This window comes from Podarcis raffonei, chromosome 10, assembly GCF_027172205.1.
Source record: "Podarcis raffonei isolate rPodRaf1 chromosome 10, rPodRaf1.pri, whole genome shotgun sequence".
In the NCBI taxonomy this organism is placed as follows: Eukaryota; Metazoa; Chordata; class Lepidosauria; order Squamata; family Lacertidae; genus Podarcis; species Podarcis raffonei.
Genome location: NC_070611.1, coordinates 69,376,197 through 69,403,522, shown reverse-complemented (window position 1 = coordinate 69,403,522; position 27,326 = coordinate 69,376,197). Strand labels below are relative to the sequence as shown.

The following is a 27,326-nucleotide window of genomic DNA, read 5'->3' as shown; positions in this document are numbered from 1 at the left end:
GAGCAGTGACACAAGTGTAACGGTCAGAAGGAAAGTGGGAGGCTGCGCGCGCGCGCCAAGTTCAAATGTGCAGGCGCGCGGGACAGCAGAAAACCCGGATTGGGAGCCAGGTCCTAAAGCCCGAAGGAGGGAGGGGGAAGAGTCAGGGGACTCAGCGTCAGAGGAGTCTAGGAAGGGTGAGACCCCGACTAGCAGGCGGACCCAGAGAAGGAAGGAACAGAGGAAGAGGTGGAGTAAGGCTAGAATCTTAAACTGGTGTCAGGGGGGAGGAGATTCAGATGGAGCTTCGGCGGTCTAAAGTTACAGATGTAGTGTTGCACGCTGCGCGTGTGGAAGTAAAACTGGACTTCAATAAAGACTTTTATACTAAAGAACGAAGCAGCGTTGGTCTTGTGTGAGGGGGGCCCTTGGGCAGCGCTGACAGGTATCATTTGCAGTCTTTTGTCGTATATGGCATACCCTCCATCACTTTGAAGTCAAAATTTGGAGCACCATCTTCCCGGACTCCACCTTCCCATTTTTTCATCATGAGAACACCACGGTCATTTTTGTTGCCGTGATCTCTCACGGTTTCGCTCCGTGATCCCCCCCCCACCTCAAATATGCTCCCCGCCCCCAGGCACAGTACCTAAAATGCATATTTTGGAGCGGCATGTGATATCACTCAAAAGCACTTGGGCTGGGGATGGCACCGCGAAATCACCTGAGATTATGGCAACTAAAATGACCACTGTTCTTTCGTAATAATAATAATAAAAAAAGGGATGTCCTGTTTTTTTTCTGGGACAGTTGGGAGCATGATATGATGCCAGGGGTCTTCCTCCTCCTCCTCCTCCTCCTCCTCCTCCTCCTCCTCCTCTTCTTCTTCTCCCTGGGATGGAGTGGAGGTCTCTGAATGAGAAGTGGAAGGATACACAAAGACAGCTCCAGAGTGCAGCTTCAGGGCCCCTTCAGCCAGAGGATGTGGCACTCCCATCCTCAGACTTGTAAGACTCTCATTTCAGAAGATCCTGCAAGACCAGAGATTCCCCTATAAGACAGGGCTTCGCAAACTTTCCCTCACCACGGTCCACTTGAAAACTGCTGAGGATATAAGTAACAGTACACAGGCCACATGAATGATGCTCACAGACAGCTGGTGGTCCACAGTCCACAGCTTGGGAAAGAGATGGGAGAAATGAAGGAAAATGATTCTATCCATTTCTTACAGAAAAACAAATTGTAGCACAATCCGAACCCAAGATCCTCCAGGATGAGTGAATTTGGAGCACACAGACCTCTGGCTGGGCCAGCCAAGTCTGGGCACAATGGGGCTATGCCAATTAAGTCCTTCACAGCCATATACGTAGGGGGAAGTTCCCCATCCTGGCTCAGCTGAGACTGATTCCTGAAACTGACAAGAGGTGCTGCATTGCATTTCTTATCAAACTGATGCATACTGTTGCATCCAGGAACATTCATAGAATCATAGAATCATAGAGTTGGAAGAGACCACAAGGGCCATCGAGTCCAACCCCCTGCCAAGCAGGAAACACCATCAGAGCACTCCTGACATATGGTTGTCAAGCCTCTGCTTAAAGACCTCCAAAGAAGGAGACTCCACCACACTCCTTGGCAGCAAATTCCACTGTCGAACAGCTCTTACTGTCAGGAAGTTCTTCCTAATGTTTAGGTGGAATCTTCTTTCTTGTAGTTTGGATCCATTCTGTAGGATGGAGAAGGGTCTTGGTGTGCTCTGAAAGTGACAAGACATTTATTATTATTATTTGAAAAGTTTTTATTGTTAAAATAATTCAGCATTAATACACACATATTGCGAGTATACAAACATACACTTCATACAATCCTTAAAAATGTTCAAACATACCTACACACAATCCCACAGATAATTCCTTTTCCCATCACCATCCACCACCCCTCACCCCACCTTTGTGTTAGACTTCCAATCTAGTCAATTGCAATTTCTTTCCACTTCTATTACTTTCTTTCACACACCTTTAACCTAATTTCATGCTTCATTTTCTATTACACATTGTTATCCATCTTATTTAGTATTCCAGTATTTAAAACAGAACTTGTTTATTCTAATAGGAGTTTTGATTTTTCAATATGGTTTTGCAAGTATCCTTTAAATACCTTCCAGTCCCTGTCTATCTTCTCTTTTGAGATCCTTCCAATTTCTCCCATTGTTTTGGATATATTGTAGTACTCCAATAATTTGGCAAGCCACTCTATTTTTGTCAGTATAATACCACTTTTCTAACTTTTCGCAATCAATAGCCTTGCGGCTACTGTTGCGTATAAATATAATGTCTTGTCTTCTTCCTTTAGACTTCCTGGTATTATTGGGAATAGCACCTGAAAGTGACAAAACATTAAAACTGTCCAACTGTTGCAACAGCTGGCCACTGAAGAAGGCCGGGGCTCTTTAATTTTTTTGAAAAAAGCACCTTCCAGGGCAGGCAGCACCAACAGGATGGGATGGCTGCATTGCAGGGGGCGGACTAATTGACTCCTTGTAGTCCTTTCAGCTCTACAATTCTATTACTGTAGGGTGCCACAGTTCCTTCAGCTACTAGACAGGATGCAAGCTCAGGTTGCTTCTTGCTGAAGCAATACCAGAGTTCAGTGTTTCTAGAGGTCAGCCTGCCCTGTCCACAAAGCAGGACATAGAGATGGGAAGAGCTTTTCTGCTGAATTGTGAGTTCTGCTATGAAGCAATCAGGAATAAGAAGGCAGCCACAAACCTGACAGCCCTCAGCTGCCATGGACATCAGCAGCATGGGGGAGACCTGTGGCATCTCTCCCATTCCCAGTGAGCAGGGTCTTCCTTGTGAGGGAATACTGTTCCTTTACATAACACTTTCAGGCCCAGTCCAAGTCCCTTTCGCTGCCTCCTGATAGCTAGCTGCAACCACAATTGCACTCAGCTTCTATTGAGCTCCCTCTACTGGCCAGCTCTGATGCTGTGCACTCTGAGCTTAGTTGGAGACAAGGGCTTAGGACAGTGGTCAGCAAGCTTTTTCAGCTGTGGGCCGGTCCACTGTCCCTCAGACCATGTGGTGGGCTGGACTATATTTTTGGGGGGAAATGAATGAATTCCTATGCCCCACAAATAACCCAGAGATGCATTTTCAATAAAAGCACACATTCTACTCATGTAAAAACACCAGGCAGGCCGTACAAATAACCCAGAGATGCATTTTAAATAAAAGGACACATTCTACTCATGTAAAAACATGCTGATTCGCGGACTGTCTGTGGGCCGATTGAGAAGGCGATTGGGCCGCATCCGGCCCGCGGGCCTTAGGTCGCCTACCCCTGGCTTAGCAGCGGAAGAAGGCGCCTTACACTGTGTCTGGTCATTGGTCCATCTAGCTCAGTATTAATGGGCACTGGCTGGTAGAGGCTTTTCAGGTTTTCAGACAGCTTTGTCACCCAGGAGGTGTAGTGGTTAAGAACGGTAGACTCGTAATCTGGTGAACCAAGTTCATTTCCCCGCTCCTCCACATGCAGCTGCTGGGTGACCTTGGGCTAGTCACACTTCTCTGAAGTCTGTCAGCCTCACTCACCTCACAGAGTGTTTGTTGTGGGGGAAGGAGGGAAAGGAGATTGTGAGCCGCTTTGAGACTCCTTAGGGTCCATATAGTTAAAGCTGTGGTTTTCCCAGTAGTGATGTATGGAAGTGAGAGCTGGACCATAAAGAAGGCTGATCACCAAAGAATGGGTGCTTTTGAACTATGGTGCTGGAAGAGACTCTTGAGAGTCCCATGGACCGCAAGAAGATCAAACCTATCCATTCTGAAGGAAATCAGCCCTGAGTGCTCACTGGAAGGACAGATCCTGAAGCTGAGACTGCAATATTTTGGCCATCTCATGAGAAGAGAAGACTCCCTGGAAAAGACCCTGATGTTGGGATAGATGGAGGGCACAAGGAGAAGGGGACGACAGAGGATGAGATGGTGGGACAGTGTTCTCGAAGCTACCAGCATGAGTTTGACCAAACTGCGGGAGGCAGTGGAAGACAGGAGTGCCTGGCGTGCTCTGGTCCATGGGGTCACGAAGAGTCGGACACGATTAAACGACTAAACAGCAACAACAAGGATAGTGATAAAGCAGGATATCAAATCCAAACTCTTCTTCTTCTTCCACTGAGCTTAGGGATTTTTGCTTGGAGAAGACCTTAGACCTGCCTGTCATCTAGATGGTATCTGCTTGGCTACTGTGAGAATAGGATTCTGGACTGGAAGGGCCATTGGTTTGACCCGGCAGGCTCTAATTGTATTCTTACGGCAAAGCCATATTATTAAGATGGCCTTGGGAATTAGGGACACCTTTGGACTGAGAGCAATGCGTGGAAGTTTCTTTCAGCAACATGAGGTAGTCGCATCTGATGGTTACATCATACCAAACATATTTGCTGTGTGATCCCTGATTGGCTGGGATCACATAAACCTCTTTCGTGCTTTTTAAAAAAAGAATGGCAGTGGAGCAGCAGCAGAGCAGGATGAAACGACTACGAGGAAGCATAATATTAATAAATAATAATAAATTTTATTTATATCCCACCCTCCCCAGCTGAAGCCGGGCTCAGGGCAGCTAACAACAATAAAATAATACAACATTCTAAAATCATTTCATTAAAATTAATTCAACTCAAATTGATGGCAACCATTAGGCTAAAGTTCTGTGAAGATTGCCAAAGAAGGGAGTCAGGCTGTGCCCTGACCAAAGGCCTGGTGGAACAGCTCTGTCTTGCAGGTCCTGTGGAATGATGTCAAGTCCCGCAGGGCCCTAGTCTCTTGTGACAGAGCATTCCACCAGATTGGAGCCACAGCCGAAAAGCCCTGGCTCTAGTTGAGGCCAGCCTAACCTCTCTGTGGCCTGGGACCTTCAAGATGTTTTTATTTGAAGACCGTAAGTTCCTCTGTGGGACATACCAGGAGAGGCGGTCCCGTAGGTACGAGGGCCCTAGGCCATATAGGGCTTTAAAGGTTAAAACCAGCACCTTAAACCTGATCCTGTACTCCACCGGGAGCCAGTGCAGCTGGTATAGCACTGGGTGAATGTGATCTCGCAGCGAGGACCCCGTAAGGAGTCTTGCCGCGGCATTCTGCACCCGCTGGAGTTTCTGGGTCAGTCTCAAGGGCAGCCCCACGTAGAGCGAGTTACAATAATCCAGTCTGGAGGTGACTGTCACGTGGATCACAGTGGCTAGGTCAGGGCGAGAGAGGTAAGGAGCCAACTGCTTAGCTTGGCGGAGATGAAAAAATGCCGTCTTTGTTGTAGCTGCAATCTGCGCCTCCATGGAAAGGGGGGTGTCGAAGATTACACCCAAACTCTTAACGGACGGTGCTGGCACTAATTGCACCCCCGCAAGAGATGGGAGCTGCTCCCCCCAACCCCATGTCGTCCCGACCCAGCCAGAGGACCTCTGTCTTTGAAGGATTTAACTTCAACTGGCTCCCACGTAACCATCCAGCCATAGCTTCCAAACATCTGATCATAGGGGAACTGATCATCTGAACATAGGGGGAAATGTGTGGAAAAAATGGAACTTAGGAGGTTTTCATGAATTTTGCTCTTTGGCAACTTTCCATTTCAACAATGCATATTTCAAAGTACCTAAACAGGGCTAGAAGAGGGCAGTTCCAGATGTTAGCTGGAGCTACATGCAGCACTTGTATGACTAGTTGTTATATCTGCGTCAGGTCCCCCAGCTGTGGGTATTGCAGTGCTGCACACTTGTTTTGTGGCAGTAAATTCCAGGTACAGCCTTGAACAGGGTTATCATCTTTGTGGGGAGACAGTACTGCAGGCTCGAGGGTAATTTCCTAATGCAATGTTTTATTTACAAATGTACGGGTCAAACACGCAGGGCATTGGGAAGAGAAGCGCATGAGTGTCACACGTTTTCCATTGAGCCTTGAAACCAAGAGGATTTGGGGACTTCTGATGAAAAGCAGAGGTTCCCATAGCCAGAGCTGCAGGCCAGCTATCTGCAATCAGAGCACGTTGCTCGCTTAGCTCTGGCCGGGGCTATAAAATTGCATCTTTCCTTCTCAGGTGAAAAGGCCAGGATCTGCAAACGGAACGGAGGGGTGGGGGGAAGAAAAGAGAAAGGAAATCCAGATCTCATTTCCCTCCTAGTATTTGAGGCAGAGAACATCACGGCGTAGCAGTCAAAGGGCAGAGAGAGAGTTTGATTTGGAGCCGAGATAAATTTCCTGAAACACTTAGCTAGCACGTGTGCATCTCCTTGCTCTCTCTCACACACAAACACACACACACACACCTGTCCAGAAGTTCATCCCTGGAAAGAGAGGCAAATTGGTTGCACTCGGTGCCTTTGATTACCCAAGAGCAAAGGCAGCACACTTTGGTTCATGTATTGAGAACGCAACGCGGGTTCAGGCCAAGGTCCAAGCCACCACAGACTCTTTTAAAAGAGGCAGGATATGTGTGGATTAAACAACCAACCCACCAAAAGGCAATGTTCCCAACAGTGAAGCATGCAAGCTGGTTCTGATAGAGTGGCCATGTGTCCTCCTTTGTGGAAGGCGGTCCTCAGATACTATCTCAGATCCTCCAAGCGCCCCTATTTTCCAGGGACAGTCCTGATTTACAGAATCAGTCCCAGTTTCTGATTTGATCCCAGTGTGTCCCTCTTTTCCTTAAGATGACCTTACTTTCATCAGAGAAATGTTGGAGGGTGTGGAGATTTGGGACCCCTGAGCCAAGGAGATAAGTAGCTATACAACCTTTAGAAGACATCGGAAGTCACCCCTGTATAGGGAAGTTTTAAAATGTTTAGTGTTTTATTATGTTTTTTTTTTATTTTGGAAACTGCCCAGAGTAGCTGGGGCAACCCAGTCAGAGGTAAACAACAACAACATCAACAACAGCAGAATGGGACATCCCTATTTTAATCAGAGAAATGTTGGAGGGTATGGATACTATCCAGGCCCAGCCTAGTTTAAAGGTGAAGTACAATGGTACCTCGGGTTACAGACGCTTCATGTTACAGAGACTCTCCTCCCTGGAAGAGAGGGGAGTGGTTGTGGGCGGGAGCCCGAGCTCCGCCCCTGGCCGGGGGCCTTAGCCCCGCCCCTCCTCACCTGGCTGGCGCCCACGCCCACCGGAGGCAGCCAACCAGGTGTCTCCGGGGGGCGTGTTTAGCAGCTTAATGCTGCGGCTCCAGCTCCTCCTCCTCCTCAGTCGTCGTCGTCCCGCAGCGAGTCACCCACCCTCCACTCCCATTTAGCTCAGGGTCTAGGTTTTTTGGCCTTGCTATGGACCTTAGGTTGGTCGCCCCGGTTGTCTGGGGGGCCTGGTAGGAATTTTTCCATTTGGCATTAGGCTTTTTGGTTTTTTCGCCTACCTCGTAGCAATCGTCACAACTTTTGTGGTATTGGTGGGTAGGTTAGGCATTGGATTCATGTGTGTCAAGGGCTAGGTGTGGCCATCGCCTATGCTATCTACCGTGGGTTATTCCGTTAAAGGAATCTGGCGGTCGTGTATCCGTCCGATGCCTGCTTGGCGGGAGGCCATGGCACGACCCTCGGTGACATCAGGGGTGAGCCTATAGTTGGATGAGCATCAACAGGCTCCACCTACTGTTGAATAAACCCACCTCCTATAGTCATCCAATGCCTAAGCCAATACCTTTTCACTGCTGTAATCAATAAAGTTGTGGCCTTTTCTTGCCCATTAACCTTATATCACGTGTCCTTGTGTGTTTATTTCACATAGCGGGGGTCGGGCCCTCGATCCACAATCTCCGCTAACCCAGAAATAGTACCTCAGGTTAAGAACTTTGCTTCAGGATGAGAACAGAAATCACGTGGCGGCGGCGCAATGGCAGCGGGAGGCCCCATTAGCTAAAGTGGTAGCTCAGGTTAAGAACAGTTTCAGGTTAAGAATGGACCTCCAGAACGAATTAAGTTCTTAACCCGAGGTACCACTATATCATAAGAGGAATGAACAAGGATTTCAAGAGTTAGCATCAGGGCAGCAGCCCAATCAAGCACAGAGACGTAGGAAGTTGCCTTGTGCAGAGTCAAGCCATTGGTCCACCTACTTCATTGTGGTCTACAGTGACTGACAAGAAAATTTGTATACAGCCTTTTGAGGGGGATCAAGCACCACCTACGAAAAAATGCATGCCGTACCTCCTTCAGAGAAGTACAGAATGAAGATTGAGTGTCATGCTTTGTGTTAGCTGTTAACCACACCAGTCCTGGCTTAACAGCTGCATGGAGTGAACTCTGCTGCACCGACTTCCTCCCAAGTTGGATGTTGTGGAAATTGCTAGTGGAGTTGCAGTCAAAGGTCTTTGCTCTTGATTATCTCTGTGCAGCCTGCAAACAAGCTGTAACTATAATCTGGTGCCTCTTGGGCAGAGGGGTGGGCATGGGGGGAGGGGGGGATGAGGAGGGAGAGGCAGAAGCTGGAGTCAGTGGTGTTGTCTTAAGTTCTGTTGGAAAAGGAGACGGTTGCAGCATCTCTCTCTGCTTTTGGAGACCTGGGAGCTGGATGGGACTGTTTTGCAAGCTCTGTTGTGCTTCTGCCAAAGGAATTTTCAAGCAGTAAGGTGTGAGAGAACACACTTTGCGGGAGAGGTCCCCACTTCGGATTTGGAATATATTGTGTACATCTGCGTATGGAAAGCCAGACCTGAGCGAGGGATGGTGGAGAAATTGGATTTGGTTTGCATTTAAAGACAAACCCAGTGGCGAAGCTGCATGCTCCGGCACCAGGGGCAGAGAGCAGACGGGGGCGAGGTGTGCGCCCTGGGAGTGTGGCATGCCGCCCACAGGGGTGTGGTGCCCAGCACAGTGGGGGGGGGGGGTCACAGTGCATGTTGGGGGCAGCTACGATGGTACCCCCCTCCCCAATGGTGCCAGGGGCGATGCTCTCCCCCCGTGCCCCTTAGTCTTCTGCCAGTGGATGAACCTACTGTAATTAACAGTTTCTGAAACCACGCACAAACCGAAACACAGCCATCTGCACTTCTCTGAATTTTGAAATGCAGTTCTCCATCCAAGAAATGTGTAGAAAGATGTAGAAAGGTGCATATTCGGAAGTAACGTGTGCACAGAAATGCACATATGAGTAAAAAAATAATGTGGCCATAGTGGGGGAAATTCTTCTGCAAAATGGTGCGTAATTGCACAGAAAAAAAATGTTTTAATTAGGAGAAATTCTCTCCAAAATGCAGGTGAATTTTCACGAGCTCTTTTTCTCAAAAGGCAATTCCCAAGCTGATGAGGAGACATGGGGAACTGGATTTAAGATTGGAAAAATGAGAAGCAGGCGGAAACCAGAACAGTTGGAAGATTAGGGACAGATAATAGGAAGGGACTTGTAAACCCAGCACATGGTTTAAACTATGGAACTTGCTCCCAGGGGAGGCAGAGATGGCCACCAAGCTAGATGGCCTTAAAGGAGGATAAGTCAAATACATGGAGGAGAGGGAAAGTGACGGCTACTAGCCAGGAGGGCTGTGCTGTGCCCTCCAGACACAGGTGGCGCTGTGGGTTAAACCACAGAGCCTAGGACTTGCCGATCAGAAGGTTGGCATTTTGAATCCCCACGACGGGGTGAGCTCCCGTTGCTCGGTCCCTGCTCCTGCCAACCTAGCAGTTCAAAAGCACGTCAAGTGCAAGTAGATAAATAGGTACCACTCCAGCGGGAAAGTAAACAGCATTTCCATGTGCTGCTCTGGTTCGCCAGAAGTGGCTTAGTTACGCTGGCCACATGACCTGGAAAAACTGTCTGCGGACAAACGCCGGCTCCCTCAGCCAATAAAGCGAGATGAGCGCCGTAACCCCAGAGTCGTCTGCGACTGGATCTAACCGTCAGGGGTCCCTTTACCTTTACCAATGCTTCTGAATATCAGTTGCTGGAAACCACAGGAGGGGAGACTGCTGCTCTCATGCTCAAATCCTGCTTGCAGGTTTCCCACAGGCATCTGTTTGGCCACCATGACCACGGGTTCCTGGATGCGATGGGCCACTAGGCTGGTCCAGCAGGCTCTTCTGATGTTCATATTTGCCCATCCCTGGTCATAGAATCATAGAGTGACGGATGTCTTATTAAAGAGGGGTGTGACTGCTGATAAGAAAGGGATGGTTTTCCTGCCAGAGCTGTGACAGGAGGGCTGATTCTCAGAGCAGAAGGGAGAGCATAGCAGAGCGGGCTGTGGGCTGTGGTTGTCTTGCCGCTTGCACAGACTCTTATTAGACAGATAATTTCCTTGGTTTGTTTTTAATCTATTTGGCTCACCTGCTTCTCCCTTCTGCCACCAGTCGCAGAGCTTTTAACTCGATTCCCTCATGTGAATCCTGTTCCTCTAGTAGGTATCGGAACCAGCTGCCATATGGCCGCAGTGTTCATGATTGCCTGGCACGACACAGAAGCTGAGATTGTGTGGCGACATCTCCCTGACACTAAACAAACGGCAAGCAGTGTCTCCCTAATGTTGTCTTGGGTGACCAACCTGTGGATGAGTTTCCTGGAGGACCATAACAGTCTATCATCCCTGGGATGTTCTCGGAGGTGCCCTCTCCCCATTCCTCGCCCGATCCTCTTGCTGGCATTTTTTCCTGAGCTGAGACTGGCAAGCGTAAGCTCCTGATGGTGTTTTCCTGCTGGCATTTGCTCCCACCACACACAAACGCACATACACAACAGAGGCGGCCGGCATTCTGCCTCTCCGCAGCCTCTCTGGAGACCCAGCATTTAAAATTCTCTCTTAAGCGCAAGCAGGGGGGGGGGGAGCTAATGGGATATTGGCTTGTAGCAAGAAAGGGCTGCTTTGCTCAAGTACGTACACCTGATGCTATCAGTCAAATCTGGCTGCAAAGTGCAGTAGAACAAGAAGTACTTTTTCCCATTTATAGATTTCCTTGGAACGGCGCCATCCTTCCCCCTTTGCATGCTGACTTTCTCAAAGCTAATAAAGAGCCAAATGTTGAGGCCAGGGAGCAAAACTTACTCTGAAATGGATTCACTGTTCACATATATGAAACCATATATATATGGTTTTTCAAAGTACAGTTTTGCAGTCACCTATACAACATATGAGGGGACGCGGGTGGCGCTGTGGGTAAAACCTCAGCGCCTAGGACTTGCCGATCGTATGGTCAGCGGTTCGAATCCCCATGGCAGGGTGAGCTCCCGTCGTTCGGTCCCAGCTCCTGCCCACCTAGCAGTTCGAAAGCACTCATAAGTGCAAGTAGATAAATAGGTACCGCTTTATAGCGGGAAGGTAAACGGCGTTTCCGTGTGCTGCGCTGGTGCTGGCTCGCCAGAGCAGCTGCGTCACACTGGCCACGTGACCCAGAAGTGTCTCCGGACAGCGCTGGTCCCCGGCCTCTTAAGTGAGATGGGCGCACAACCCTTGAGTTGGACATGACTGGCCCGTACGGGCAGGGGTACCTTTACCTTATACAACATATGACATAAAACATACCCTCCAGACGAGGAGAAAACAAGCCATGCCCCCTCTTCCATGTGACAGCCTTTAAGATATTTGAAGGTGGCTCTCATATCTCCTCTCAGTCTCCTCTTTTTCCAGGCTAAACATACCCAGCTCCTTCAACTGTTCTTCATATGGCATGGTTTCCAGATCCTTGAGCATGTTGGTTGCCTTCCTCTGTACACCTTCCAGCTTGATGTTCACAGGATCCAAGTCAGTTCCTATGGAAAGAGGCTGTCCTTGAGGTTTTGCAGTCCTGAGCTATTTGAGGCTACCACAGAGCCTAGGACCTGCCGATTGAAAGGTCGGCGGTTCGAATCCCTGCGGCAGGGTGAGCTCCCATCATTCGGTCCCAGCTCCTGCCCACCTAGCAGTTCGAAAGCACCCCTAAGTGCAAGTAGATAAATAGGGACCGCTTTCTAGCGGGAAGGTAAACGGCGTTTCCGTGTGCTGCGCTGGTGCTGGCTCGCCAGATGCAGCTTCGTCACGCTGGCCACGTGACCCGGAAGTGGCTTTGGACGGTGCCGGCTCCCGGCCTCTTGAGCGAGATGAGCGCGCAACCCTAGAGTCGGTCACGACTGGCCCTGATGGGCAGGGGTACCTTTACCTTTAGTCTTTATGAATTCTGAATGTGGTTCTGATCTACAATGGAGAAGAATAAGGTTGATTGGAGTGTGCCACTTCAGACTACGGGTGGGGGATACCAGTTTTTGAACGCTCAAAGGGGAGCAGAAAATGTACTCACAGAACATTCACACACCGAGGAGAAAGAATTTGGCAGGAAAATGTGATTGGCCTACCTGCAGTCTAAAGTGGTCCAGAGTCATTCTGCTTATTCACAATAACAATCGTAATAATAATTCTGCATGTGTACGTCAAGCCCGAATGCTGGGTGAAATCAGTCATGTACAGCTCTGTCTGCATCACCTGTTCCCCTACAGGTTTCGGTGCCGAGGTGTTGAATTCATTTGCGCCTGAGTGCATTTGATGTTCTCCCCACCCCAACTCTGGCTAGATGCTCATAACTTAGAAACAGAAACATCAAAGTTTGGGAGAGGGCAAATTATTTAACTTTCATATTTGAGCTTCAGAGGGGATTTTAATGGGGCCTGTATTGCTTCTATCATAAGAATCCATTGAAACCAGCCTTTGAAGGTGTGTTGCATTAGTTTAATGGATTATAATCAGCAAACTTGCTGGAGCTCCTTTTTTTATTAACCCTGGGCCCCTCTAGCTACATGGGTTGTGAGATAAAAGCCATAATTACTTCCTTCCCTGGGAACTGCCAGCAGTCCACTGAGAGACGAGTCTTTATTTATGTTGGATACAGTTGGGAAGGATGGGTGGAGAGGTGTGCTTGGTGGTCATTGCCCAGCTTTAGATTCTTCTATCCTTGGAGAACTTTCAGAACCTTTTTCATCGATCTTTGTGCTGATCTTCTTGGCATCTGCTCTGGTTCCTTAAAGAAAACAGGGGTCTTTTTATTGCTGAATGGTCCAACCAATTAGGGATCCCATAGCTAGTATGGCAATGACATAATGCTATGTACCAAATAAGACTTAGCTACCTGATGAAGTCAAGTCATACGGCTTAGGTCCAAACTATCTGAAAGACCAGATTTCCTGGTTGGGTTTTGAGGTCTTCAGGGGAGGCCCTGCTCTCAGTCCTGCCACCCTTACAGGCCTGCTTGGCAGAGATGGAGAGGGCCTTTTCGGTTGCTGCTCCCAGACTTTGCAACTCACTTTTTAGAGAAGCTAGACTGCTCCCTCCTTGTGATCCTTCTGCTGGCAGCAGGCTTTTGGGAACAGAAAGCTTTTTGGGAAAGGGCTCATGCTGTGCTGTTTTATTGTAATTATCTGTATGGTGTGTGCGTGTGCGTGCACGCACATGTTTTTAATTCTACCATTGCTTATTTTTTAATAATGATTATTTTTTACTATTTTTTATGTTTTTAGCTCTTCTTTTTATCTGAAAACTGCCTTGACTCCCTGTCAGGGGAAAAGGCAGAGTATAAATAAACAACAACAACAACAACAACAATGTAACCCTATCAGAGTCAGGGTTCTGTTTTCTGTCCAATTTCTGAGTGGGTGAACACTTCTTGCCCACTTCTGCAGCTGCCCCAAAGTTTGGCGTCCCGTGACACAGGGAAAATAAAATCTCTTTAGAAAACAGTCTTAAAGATTTCTAATGCAGGCATATTTGAAATCTATATGTAAGTGGTTGTATGAACTTCTGTTACTTTTCCTTAGATGTTCCTGCTATTTTTGTTTGATTTTTTTGTGTGCGTGGTTGCGGTGTTTTTTCTCCAATTGTAACTTTTAAAAGTTGTTTTTAATGTCATGTTTTAAATTGTTATCACCTGCCCTGGGGCCTTAAGTGAAGGACAGGTAATAATAATAATAATAATAATAATAATAATAATAATAATAATAATATCATCCTTGGTAAAAAGGTAAAGGGAGCCCTGACTGTTAGGTTCAGTCGCAGACAACTCTGGGCAACCCCAGCTTCCGGGTCATGTGGCCAGCATGACTAAGCCACTTCTGGCGAACCAGAGCAGCACACGGAAATGCCGTTTACCTTCCCACCGGAGCGGTACCTATTTATCTACTTGCACTTTGACGTGCTTTCAAACTGCTAGGTTGGCAGGAGCAGGGACCGAGCAACAGGAGCTCACCCCGTCGTGGGAATTCGAACCGCCGACCTTCTGATCAGCAAGCCCTAGGCTCTGTGGTTTAACCCACAGCGCCACCTCTCTGCAAACAATTGTTGGAGCAGCTCTGGTGCTGATCTTTGACCTAATGAAAGCAAACCAGGCAAGAGCACCACAGGACCTGTTGCTACCTCTCTGCTGGCTTCAGGCACCAACTTCTCAAGCCTTCTTCTGTGTTCCCTTCCCTCCCAGGTGCACAAGGAAAGAGCAATGCGAGCGGTCCAGAGAGCCCCGGAGGTTTGCCTCGGAGATGCAGCAGTGCGTCCGACTGACCGTGCACCCCAACAACATCTCCGTCTCACAGTATAGCGTCATGGTAAGGGCGGAGGCCTTAATCTTCACCGCGAAACACCCCATTTCAGCTTCCCCTGGCCTTACCAACATGTTTACGCCCCATTTGACCTGTAGGCTTAGCAGCACGTCGAGTTCTGCGTGGACGCGAAGCACGTACTTGCATACCCTCCAAACGCCCCTGTTTTCCATGGACAGTCCTGGAATTATGAAAGCTGTCCTGGCTTCTGATTTGATCCCAGGCTGTCCCTATTTCCCCTGGTGCTGATGGCTGCGAGGGAACATCCCTTGGCCTCTTCGTGGCCTCTCCATGAGCGCCACGGCCAGCCTCCTCTCTTGGGGAGCTTATAGCAGCTGCTGGAGATCAGGCGACAAGGAGAGGCTGCCATCGCTGAGACCCAGTCCCCTGTGATGCATCAGCTCTGAGGGGTAGACAGAGTAATAATAAAAATTATTATTATTATTATTATTATTTACTTATACCCCGCCCTTCCTGGTTCAGAAATCCGGGCTCAGGGCGGCTAACAACAAATTTAAAACACTTAATTGATGCAACAAAAAACAGCATAAAATACAGTATAAAACATGAATAACAATAATTCAGAATTCAAAAATCAGTTTAGGGGGGAAATCCATCCAATAAACATTAGATGATCACCAGGGCTAGCTGGCTAAATTAGTCCTACTTGGGCCAGCGAGGAGATCAGGGGAGAATTAGCTGTGGGATCCCAGAGCGGGTAATCTTCATAAAAAGGGGAGGGGGAGGGAAGGAAGGGGAATAAAAGATCAGGCTAAGTTCAAATTGAAAGCCAGGCGGAATAGCTCTGTCTTACAGGCCTGATGGAAGGAGGTTAAATCCTGAAGGGCCCTGGTCTCGTGGGACTAACTGGCCATGCCAAATGGATCTCAAGGGTCCTGTGCACTGTTTAGGATGCCTGGACCCACTGGAATCAGTGGGTGCCAAGTGTGCCCACATCTTTCACACAGGACTGGAGTGAAAGGCGGCTCAGGAGTTTTCCTTGGCATGCATGGATACCAGGCCAACGTCTTTCTTTCTGTACACCTCATTGAGCAAGGTTTAAGCATTAAACACACGTGGAATCGCACAGACGTATACTGTACCTTTAAACAAATCAGTAAGAACAGGAATTCACCGCACACAAAAGATAATCAGGGGGTAATTTTCCAGTTGTAGTTTTCTTTCTTTTACAGCGAGGGAAAAACCTCTGTGTTGCTCAGATTATGAGTCACTACCTATCTTGGAAAATCACCCCGCATATATTCAGTCACCAGATTTGTGGGACGGGGGCATATTTCAGACCCATTTAAGAGCCCCACATCACATCTGCTGCAACCATTTAAAGCAGGGGCCAGCAAAGCTTTTCAGCAGGTGGCCAGTCCACTGTCCCTCAGATCTTGTGGTGGGACAGACTATATTTTTGGGGGGGAGGGAGGGGTGAATGTATTCCGATGCTCCACAAATAACCCAGAGGTGCATTTTAAATAAAAGCACACATTCTACTCATGTAAAAACTCCAGCCAGACCCCACAAATCATTCAGAGATGTATTTTAAATAATAGGACACATTCTGCTCGTGTAAAAACACGCTGATTCCTGTACTGTCCACAGGCCGGATTTAGAAGGCGATTGGGCCGGATCCAGCCCCCAAGCCTTAGTTTGCCTACCCACGATTTAAAGCACATTTACATCGCATGCTTCCCAGAATCCTGGGAACTGCAGTTTCTTAAGGGAGCTGGGAATTATAGTTTTGTGAGGTCAAACTACAGTTCACAGGGTTCTTTGGAGGGAACCATGGTTTAAATGCCCGGACTTAGAAATCAGTTGCTTCTCTGAGCATCTAATGATGCATCTGGGCAGCCAAGGGAGCTCTAACCTCCCCCCCCCCCGACACCTTGCGCTCTTGCCATAAACTGGGCATTTCCCCCCTTTCACTATACAATATTAATACGCTGTTTTTCCACTTAGTGGGCTTACAGGACAAATCGTTATCAGAGCCAACTAAAAATAACGTCTCAAAGACTCCCAGAACAATTTGTGTTATTAGAGGCTGTGTGTTTCAGTACCTTGGTCACAAGCTGTGAAGAGCTTTAAAGGTCAGCCCCGGCACTTTGAATTGTGCCTGGAAACAGACCAGGCTCCTGCGCAGCTGCTCTATCTATCTGCTCAAAGCAATTTTTATTACTTTGCTTCTCGGTTGAAACGGCTTACATCCATATGAATAATGGCAGCGTACGCACACACGTAGCGGCCCCTGAGTTTGTGAGGGCGTGATTTGTACCTGTGGGCCCCATTTATTTATCTATTTCATAATGTAGACTCCTTTATGCGCAGGGCCTTGTTGGTGACACAGAGAGCTCCCTCTGCTGGTGGTGCTAGGAGAGGAGGCGTAGAGAGTTAGGCTGCAGCATTGCAGTTTCTCTGTAGTCCGCAGAGTGCCTCTTGTGAGTAACTAGCCGCCTTCCTCAGAAGCGCCGCTCGTGCCGGCGAGCCGCCTCAAATCTTCATGGCATTCCCCAAAGGCTGCCCACTTTGCATGAGCGCTGCAGAGCACTCCTAACCCCCACCGGGCAAACCCACCCCAGCACGGCGCTGTGCCAGGAATCCTTGCATTGCCACCTCGTGTTTACATCTGCACTGCACCCCTTCCCCACCCTGAGCACTGCTTTCTGTCAAAGGATGCCACTTATTGAGCAAGAGGCATTTTGTCTTAGCGCCACCAGTGTAATTCTGCCTCTCTCGCTGGGCTTCCTCCATCAACCACCTCTTGCTTCTCCTCTCCCCTTTTCTCCTGCAGCTGGTCCTGGAGACTTACAATGTCCCAGAGCTGTCGGACGGTGTCAACTGCACCTTTGGGGACCTGTCAGAAATGGACGGCGTGGTACTGGGGAGCCGGATTCAGTGCAAGTCCCCCGCAGCCAAGGAGGTGCCAAAGATCATCACAGCGAACGGTGAGTCCGACTGAGTCTCCATCCAGGATGTTGTTACAGAGACAGGGGGAAGAAACTGAATTCAGCTCCCATCTAAAGGTCTGCTACCTGCACAATTCACTGTTGCCGGAAGGTTGCACCAGCCGAAAAGCAACCGTCCTTTGAAACCCACACGTCTCTTGAATTTTGCCAGTGCACGCTCACAAAGAACGCATGAGGTTGGGTAAAGTGTGCATTAAACATTGTGCATATCGGCGCGGGAAGCAATACAAAATTCATTGTTTTAAGGGAAACTGCTTTGTAAAAAGGTGCGCATTAAGCAACGTTGCGTACACAAACACAGAAATTCACAGTGGTACATTTTCATGAGGTTTTTTTTCTTCTTCTCCTTAATTAAAAACTGCAAACTGATGCGGGGAAAAGAATTTAAGTTTGGGGGGGAAAGGGAAATGGAGAGATGTACCCATCCCAAATTTCTTGGGATTTCCCTTTTCCTTTTGAAGGCGAACTGTGGCATTTGGGGAGGGCACTTAACCCTGCCACAAGTTTGGGGGCCACTTATCAAGAATGCTTCTCAGTGAACCCAAGAGCTGACCTTGAATATCCTGATATGGCACAGGAGAGGGGATCATTTCTGACATGTGCTGAATCCAAGTGGACCTTCTCTTCCCCCGTGCCCAAATTTAAATGGGGGGGGCAAGCAGGCATACGTTGCTCCCACTGCTCTGTCCAGCCCTCTGAAGTCCCCAGCAAGGGAGAAGTAAAAGGTAAAGGGACCACTGACCCTTAGGTCCAGTCGCTGACGACTCTGGGATTGCAGCGCTCATCTCGCTTTACTGGCTGAGGGAGCTGGCATTTGTCTGCAGACAGCTTTTGGATCATGTGGCCAGCATGACTAAGCCACTTCTGGCGAACCACAGCAGCGCATGGAAACACCATTTACCTTCCCGCCGGAGCGGTACCTATTTTTCTACTTGCACTTTGACATGCTTTCGAACTGCTAGGTGGGCAGGAGCAGGGACCGAGCAACGGGAGCTCACCCCGTTGCAGGGATTCAAACCGCCGACCTCCCAATTGGCAAGCCCAAGAGGCTCAGTGGTTTAGACCACAGCGCCACCCGTGTCCCCTAAATCTAAGTTAAGAGGTAAAGGGACCCCTGACCATTAGGTCCAGTTGTGGCCGACTCTGGGGTTGCAGCGCTCATCTCGCTTTATTGGCCGAGGGAGCCGGTGTACAACTTCCGGATCACGTGGCCAGCATGACTAAGCCTCTTCTGGTGAAACCAGAGCAGCGCACAGAAATGCCGTTTACCTTCCCACCGGAGCAGTACCTATTTATCTACTAGCACTTTGACGTGCTTTCGAACTGCTGGGTTGGCAGGAGCAGGGACCGAGCAACGGGAGCTCACCCCATCACAGGGATTCGAACCACCGACCTTCTGATCGGCAAGCCCTAGGCTCTGTGGTTTAGACCACAGCGCCACACGCATCCCTAAGGGAAGAGTAGCTCTTATTAAATGCAACGCATTTAACTGAGCTGTCAAAGTCATCAGCGTGGCAGATGGGCAGTGGTGGGGCACTCCGATGGCAAAATGTATGCAGGAGTGTGCATGTGCATGTGTGTGTACAGGCCGGCGGTGATGAGTTGTTGTCAGGTTCCCTTTGGCGTGATTGATTAATGACTCTCTCAGGTGAGGAAGAAAATAATAGAGGTGGAAGAGGGCAGGCGGGTTAAAGTTTTGCATTAAACATGTGCACCTTCCTTATGAAATTCCTGCAATTACTGTCATCAGCCAGCATCCTGGTCTGTTAGGCAGGCGGAGATGTGAGGCGGGAGAAAGGGAGTAAGGTTGTGGCCTATACTTACTGGAAGGGGGCAGATGGAATTAAAGAAGGGGGCAGGAAGGCTCCTATGAAGCAAGGTGATTCCTGCATTGCAGGGGTTGGACTGGATGCCCTTTGGGGTCCCTTGCAATGTTACAATTCTATGAGTCTCTGTTTTAAAGCACATCCGATGCACATTTAGAGATCTCCCTCCCTCCTCCCCCCCCATCAAAGGATCCAGAGAAGTGTTTTTTCTTTAGGGTATTAGGAATTTCACTTCTGTGAAGGGTAAAGTTACATTTGTGTGCCAAGGCACCTGAGCCACAAAGTTCCCAGGAGAACAATAAAACACACCGGCACAGAGTATTTTGCTTTAAGGGTTCAAATAGGCCACAACTTTATTGGTTACAGATGTGAACGGTTTGACTTAGGGCAGGCATGGCGAAACTTGGCCCTCCAGCTGTTTTGGGACTACAATTCCCATCAGCCCTGACCACTGGTCCTGTTAGCTAGGGATGATGGGAGTTGTAGTCCCAAAACATCTGGAGGGCCAAGTTTGGCCATGTCTGGCTTAGACATTGGAGTGAAGCCAGGCTGTATCTTGACTCCTGCCTGTCTGCAGGGAGTACACAGAAGGTTAACCCACCAATAGGGGGTGCCCTATAACTTACATCAGGTAGTGGCACCTGTGGGGTCGCCATAGGGCAGCGGTTCTCAACCTGTGGGTCCCCAGATGTTGTTGGACTACAATTCCCATCATCCCTGAGCCCTGGCCTTGCTAGCTAGGGATGATGGGAGTTGTAGTTCAACAACATCTGGGGACCCACAGGTTGAGAAAGGCTGCCATAGGGGCTTTGACATGGCCCTAGCCCACGTCCAGGCATTGGACAGGATTCACACCCTGGATCCCTTTAACAGGATACCTTTACTGAGGAGGGGCAGGCGAAGACAACAACCTTCCCTCCAACCAAATGAAGGCTTGCCCAATGCCTAACCTCACAAAAGTTGTGACAATTGCTAATAGGTAGGCGGAAACCAAATGGCTGGTGCCAATTTGCCAAGTGGGAAAAATTCCTATGCGGCCCCAACAACATGGCGACTGACAATTGCCATAACCAGGTCATATCAGAGAAAAGCATGAAAAGAGGGTGGGTGATGTGACGAAGAGGCAAGAAGAGGGTGCCAACCGGCTGTGCCGCAGTTAAATTACCTGCGGCCACACCCACCCTGCCAGCTGATTGACAGGGGCTGTCCCCCAGCACAGATGACATAGAAAGGAGGGGGCATATCTCCACCCCTAAGCCGGAAAACTATTGAGGCTTGGCTGTCTGGCTACAATGCCCCCACCAATGAAAAGGTGAGCGGACTTCCCATGATTCTTTAAGGAACGCCGCGTGCTGAGGGCTGCATCTTGAGGGCAGGTGGAAAGGGAGCCAAGTTAGTCAGCAAGGAGAACTTCCTTGTGAACAGAGTGTGGATTGTCTTCCTCTTTTAGAAAGCCACTTCCGCCCTTGAAGGAGGTGGAGTTGCGGGCTTCACGGCCCTACCACGCGTGCTGCGGCTGGAGCCCAGCCCCACTTGATTGGGGGGATTCCTGGCCGTGTCATCCTCTGGCCAACCAATTGGTTGGTTTGGGGGGCATGGCCTGCCCTATTTAAAGCAAGACGCGGCCGGGGCTCTCCCTCTTTGCTTTGCCACTTGCCAGCTGTTCTGGTTTTTCGTACCCTCCCGTCCTATAAGGTTTTTGTTCCTTGACCTTGCTATGGATCTTGGTTGGTCGCCGTTGAGGGGCCTGGTAGGAATTTTTCCACTTGGTAAAATGGCACCAGCCACTTGGTTTTCACCTACCTCGTATAACTTTCTTGGTATCGGCAGTTAGGCATTGGTATTGTTCTGTAGATGGAAGAGGGGAGGTAGCGCCATCACCTGCCCCACATATTGAAGGGTAGTCCGATAAAGGATTCCGGGGTGTGTGGCCCTGTCCGAAGCCTAGGGAGGTGAGGGCCTAAGGCACGCCCCCTATTGGTGACCCCGGGGGAGTTCCTAGTTGATGTGCATCAGCAGGACTCCCCCTACTGGTGGTTAACCCTTTCCGGACCTCTAGCGGACGGGCTGAAGCTGGATATAGTCGGTTAGGACCAATGCCTAAGCCAATATTGCTCATCACCTGTAACCAATAAAGTTGTGGCCTTATTTAGCCCATTAACCTTAATAATTGTGTCACGTGTCTTTAGTTCCAACGGGGGGGGGGGGACGGACTCGCCATGCAACTAGATGTAATAAGCCCTGTTTCTTCTTCCTCTTCCAGGAGACCACCACATTGTCCAGCTCCAGCTCAAATCCAAGGAAACAGGGATGACTTTTGCCAGCACCAGTTTCGTCTTCTACAATTGCAGCGTCCACAACTCGTAAGTTTGCGGTTTAAGCACCAGTCCGTCTCCCCGGCAAACTCTGGGAATCGTAGCTCTTTCCGCACACCCTCCAACATTCCAGTTCATCCTCATCCCTGAGCTGGGTGGTGGCAGCACTGGCAAAGGTAATGGGGACATTCTGGGATTGAATCAGAAGCCAGGATGGCATTCGTAATTCTGGAACTGTGCCTGGAAAATAGGGGCACTTGGACGGTATGCTTTTGGGGGACTAGGGGTGTCTCCTAATAACTCTCAGCACCCATAATGAAACACAGCTCCCAGGATTCTTTGGGGAAATGATCCTGCTTTAAACGCAGATCAGGTGGCGTCCCTCTTTGTACAAACGTAAGGTAAAGGTAAAGGTAAAGGGACCCCTGACCATTAGGTCCAGTCATGGCCGACTCTGGGGTTGTGGCGCTCATCTCGCTTTAAAGGCCAAGGGAGCCGGCGTACAGCTTCCGGGTCATATGGCCAGCATGACTAAGCCGCTTCTGGCGAACCAGAGCAGCGCACGGAAACGCCGTTTACCTTCCCGCCGGAGCTGTACCTATTTATCTACTTGCACTTTGACGTGCTTTTGAACTGCTAGGTTGGCAGGAGCAGGGACCGAGCAACAGGAGTTCACCCCATCGCAGGGATTCGAACCGTCGACCTTCTGATTGGCAAGCCCTAGGCTCTGTGGTTTAACCCACAGTGCAATTCACATGTTCTGGGAGATCTAGCGTTCCCATGGCATGCACCCACCGTATCTTTAGCACCCCAGATTTTTGCACCACCCTTTTCCGCGACTGGTGCTCTATCACAGACTTCCTCGCCCCCAAAGTGTGCTCTAGCTGCACCAGGAAGGGATATTTGCATCAGTTTGGCAATTCGCAAGCGACGCCAAATCCTATTTCCCCGTCTCTGCCACTTTGACAAACAGCAGCGCAGGTGAAATTGGAAGGGGGGGGGGAGAGAAGGGGGAGGCGGTTGGAAACCCGACTTCAACTACCCAGAGATGCTGGCGTTTAAATATTTATGGCGTGTTTTGCTTTCCGACTTGACAAACTATAATACACTATCCATTTTTAATTTGATTTATCAGAGCAGGAGCTTGTTATCAATTTAAAGAACAGCCGAGTCTTCGGTGGATTGAAGCAGAGACAGATTTCACCAGCAGGAGAGGGAGGTGGAGTGTTTGCATCGGGGATACAGACAGAATAGGAATAACCCAGGGAGTTCCCTTTTTTACAAAAAGAAAAATGTGTACACAGCAATTATGAGATATTTGCTTTTATGTCTGGGCTTACATTTGCAGCGAGGAAGGGAAGTAGGGAGTTCATGCGACAAGGACAGGGCAGAAAGATTGTGGATGCTGGAGTCTGATCCTAGCATTGTCCTCTTATTTCTGAGCCTCCGTCATGGCCAGGCTTCCTTTGAGGGTTAAAACCCTGAACACTGAAATTCTCAGCGATCCAGTTTTGATCCAATTGAGCTGTCGTTACTGCATTGCAGGGGGTTGGACTAGATGCCCACTGGGGTCCCTCCCAGTCCAAAAATTCTTTGAGAAATTTTGGCTGGATTCATCTGTTGTATGCAATGTTTTAGAGCCTACAGCTATGCTATGTGACTTGGAAACTACAACTAATCTAGAATGAGGCAGCTAGACTGGGGACTGGGAATGGCTGCCGAGACCATATAACACCAGTCCTGAAAGATCTACATTGGCTCTCAGTACGTTTCCGGGCACAATTCAAAGTGTTGGTGCTGACCTTGAAAGCCCTAAATGGCCTCGGTCCAGTATACCTGAAGGAGCATCTCCACCCCCATCGTTCAGCTCGGACACTGAGATCCAGCTCCAAGGACCTTCTGGTGGTTCCCTCACTGTGAGAAGTGAGGTTACAGGGAACCAGGCAGAGGGCCTTCTCAGTGGTGGCACCCACCCTGTGGAACACCCTCCCATCAGATATCAAGGAAATAAACAACTATCTGACTTTTAGAAAAAGGCAGCTCTGTATCTGGAATTTTTTTCATGTCTGATGTTTTACAGTTTTTATATATATGCTGTAAACCACCCAGCAGTTGCATAACATTACCCCTCAGTTAGATTGCTGCAATGCATTGCACGTGGGGCTGCCTTTGAAGATGGCTTGGAAGCTGCAGCTGTTGCAGAACTCAGCAGCCAGATTATTGAATAGGGCAGGATGGTCTAAATTTATATATAAAAAAACAGTCTTAGCTACCAATTGGATTATGGGCTCAATTCAAAGTGCTGCTTTTGACCTTTAAAGACTTACTCAGCTCAGGACCCCAATATCTTGCATTCGTCATCTGAAGCTCTTCTCTGTGTGCCTCCTCTGAAGTAGTTTCAAAGGGTAGGGACATGAGGATGAGGCCTTTTCGGTGGTGGCTCCCCATTCATGGAATGCTCCGCCCACAAAGGTGTGCCTGGCATCATCCTTGTCTGTGTCCAGGCTTGAGGCAGAAACATTTTTATTCTCCCAGGCTTCTGGTCCTCATTGAGGACAGGACTTAAGTATATTTGTGGCCTCTTCTGCTGCTCGTCTTTTCAACGGCATGGGTTAAGTGGGATCTGCCCCTTTTATGAGCCAGTGTGGTGTAGTGGTTAGACTTCAGACTAGGACCTGGGAAAGACCTGGGTTCGAATCTCTACTCACTTAGGAAGCTCACTGGGTCACCTTGGGCTAGACGCTGCCACTCAGCCCCCTTACCTACCTCACAGGGCTGTTGTGGGTATTTATGAGGTGGGGGGGAGCTTTGAGTCCTTGGAGAAAAAGGTGGACAACAAATAATTTATATATTTTTAATGATCATTTCAGTTTCCTCTTTTATTCTTGTTCTTGTACTGGGCATTAATGTTTTAAGCCACTTTGAGTCATTTTTGTGAAAAAGCAGCAAATAACTATTCATGCTAATAATAATAATAATAGTAATAATAATAATAATAATAATTTTCTTTGCTCCCCTCCCCATGGTGTGGTTGTTTTCCCTTTGCCTTCTTTAAATGTCTAGATCATATTTTGCATTTGAAGTCTCTCGATTTCCTTCTCCTCTTCCCCCTTCTGCCCAGGTGCCTGTCCTGCGTGGAGAGCCCTTACCGGTGCCACTGGTGCAAATACCGCCATGTCTGTACTCACGAGCCCCTCAACTGCCACTTCTTGGAAGGACGAGTCAAAGTTCCTGAGGTAGGAATGCCCTGTGGGATGTTTGCCAGGGTCCACCATCATCTCTCTAAGGGGAAAGGGTGGGGAGGAAACATGGAGAGAGTTTTAGAAATTTGTTGGCTTCATCTGAGAAAGTTCCAGGCTGCAGAGAGGGGTGGCCAAGGAGAGGGCCTTTTCTGTGGCAGCCCCTAAGTTGTGGAATTTCCTTCACATAAGGTGTGTCCGGTTTCTTCCCTACCCAGCTTCCAGGCCATCTGTTATGGATGCTTTAGCTGGGATTCCAGCATTGCAGCAGGTCAGACTGGATGATTCTTGGGTCCCTTCCAACTCTTAAGATTCTATGATTTTATGAAACGCCTGACATTTAATACCTGAGATGTGTGTCTTCCAGGCCCACCCTATTCCTGTGGTTGCAATTTGCTTTTAATTCAGTATTTAAAATTGTTGTAACCCATTACGGTAGCTGCTGATGAAGGGCAGGTAATAAATTTAATCATCATCTTTCTGGTCTGTGGTAATAATGGACTCCACTTCCTTTCTCATCACAATCTTTCTGGGTGAATAGCCTCCAAATAGTCTCTGGGTGTGTTCACATGTGTCAGTGTGAATGTGTCAATATCCAACAGAGCCAGTGGTAGTAGAATGGTTGGAGACTTGGGCTAGGACCTGGGAGAGCAGGGTTCGAATCTCCACTTGGCCAGGGTTATCGTGGGGAGGAAATGAGGAGTGGGAGAACCATTGTTCTTCAACCTTGAGCTCCTTGGAGAAAGGAGGAGGGTTCTAAATAATAATAATAATAATAATAATAATAATAATAATATCCTGAAAATATTTGCTATGTAACAGCATCAGTATTTTGCCTTCCAAAGATGTTGCAGCAGCAGTCTACACCTGAGAAGTATCACACAGACACACACACACATACACACATATATATATATAATTAGTTTTTTAACATATCATTTTCAACAATTATTAAACATACTTTTATATCTTATAATTTTTTTTGACTTTTCCAGTGAGCTTTTCTTTTCCAGTGAGCATCTTATGCCATTACCAAATCTCCTTGGGAAGGTTGGGGGAGACCCCCAAAATAAATTGTGGAGGAGATACGGAGAGGAGAGAGTGGGGCAAGTCTCATTGTGCAAGCAGAAGTCATTCCATCGTTATTTGGTGGAATACTGCCATTGTTCTTGAAGTATAAGAAAGCTTTAAAGGTAAAGGGACCCCTGACCATTAGGTCCAGTCATGACCGACTCTGGGGTTGCAGCGCTCATCTCGCTTTATTGGCCGAGGGAGCTGGCGTACATATGGTCATATGGCCAGCATGACTAAGCTGCTTCTGGCGCACCAGAGCAGTGCACAGAAACGCCGTTTACCTTCCTGCTGGAGCGGTATCTATTTATCTACTTGCACTTTGACGTGCTTTCGAACTGCTAGGTTGGCAGGAGCAGGGACCGAACAACGGGAGCTCACCCCGTCACAGGGATTCGAACCGCCGACCTTCTGATCACCAAGTTCTAGGCTCTGTGGTTTAACCCACAGCACCACCCGCATTTCTGTAAAGAAAGCTTTACAGGTGTATAATGGCACCTCAAAAACAGTTCTTAGCATTATTTCTCAGACCCGGAGCAGATTTGGAACATAATGGTACAGCATCCCAAAGCTTCTTGTATATAGTATCTTCAATAACAGTTGCCCCCTAATGGACCAGTTGTAGACAAATCTTTTTTTGTAAAAGATCGGATTAGTCCATTTTCACTCATTCACCTGATTAAGATCCAAATCGCCATTGCTCACACAAAGCGCAGACGTTGGAAAGGCCTGTCCGCGTCTTGTTCAGAACTTCAGCTTGGCAATAAAGCAAGAATATTTACGCCTCCGGCGTCAAGCTCAATCAAAACAGGCTGACAATATGGTGGGATGATTTGTATCCGGGATACTTCACTCTGACGTATAATTTCCCTTTGCGACAGAGGCTTGGGAGAATTGAGCCCTGCTGGTTTACAACACACTTGGCAACTCTGTCCTTTGTGGAATGAATTGTTGGAAAGGAAAGGTGGTGTTCGAGAGGACAAAGACAGAACCATGCTTAGGACTGGGATATTTATTAAGAAGCAGAGAAGAAGTGGAGCAATGGGTTGTTAATAGAGAGATCATGCCAACTTACGCATTCCCTAAGGTTTGAAAGGGGAAAAAATGCAATGAAAGGCCTACATTCCTTCTTGTGCTTGTCAGCATATCAGAAGGCAAGGATGGCAGACCTGTGACCACGCAGATGATGTTGGACCTCCATAAGAATGTCAGGAGAGCCTGTAGCATCAGGCCAGCGACCCATCTACTCCAGCACTCTGTTCTCAAACTGGTCAACCAAATAGCTGCGGAAAACCAGGAAGCAGAATTCAAGTAAGAGTGCATAGTTAAACTATGGAACTCCCTGCCACTAGATGACCACCAGGCTAGATGGCGAGTTCCCGCCCCCCCCCAGTG

The 27,326-nt window shown here is 48.5% G+C and overlaps 1 protein-coding gene across 1 annotated transcript in view; it reads left to right on the top strand.

The window, feature by feature from the left end:
- PLXNA4 (plexin A4) overlaps nucleotides 1-27,326 on the top strand; it is a 590,122-nt gene that overhangs the window by 420,897 nt on the left and 141,899 nt on the right. The window contains exons 6-9 of the mRNA XM_053407170.1: nucleotides 14,391-14,514; nucleotides 17,306-17,459; nucleotides 21,570-21,669; nucleotides 24,743-24,857. Coding sequence (XP_053263145.1) covers nucleotides 14,391-14,514; nucleotides 17,306-17,459; nucleotides 21,570-21,669; nucleotides 24,743-24,857 — 493 coding nt within the window. The remainder of the gene's footprint in view (nucleotides 1-14,390; nucleotides 14,515-17,305; nucleotides 17,460-21,569; nucleotides 21,670-24,742; nucleotides 24,858-27,326) is intronic.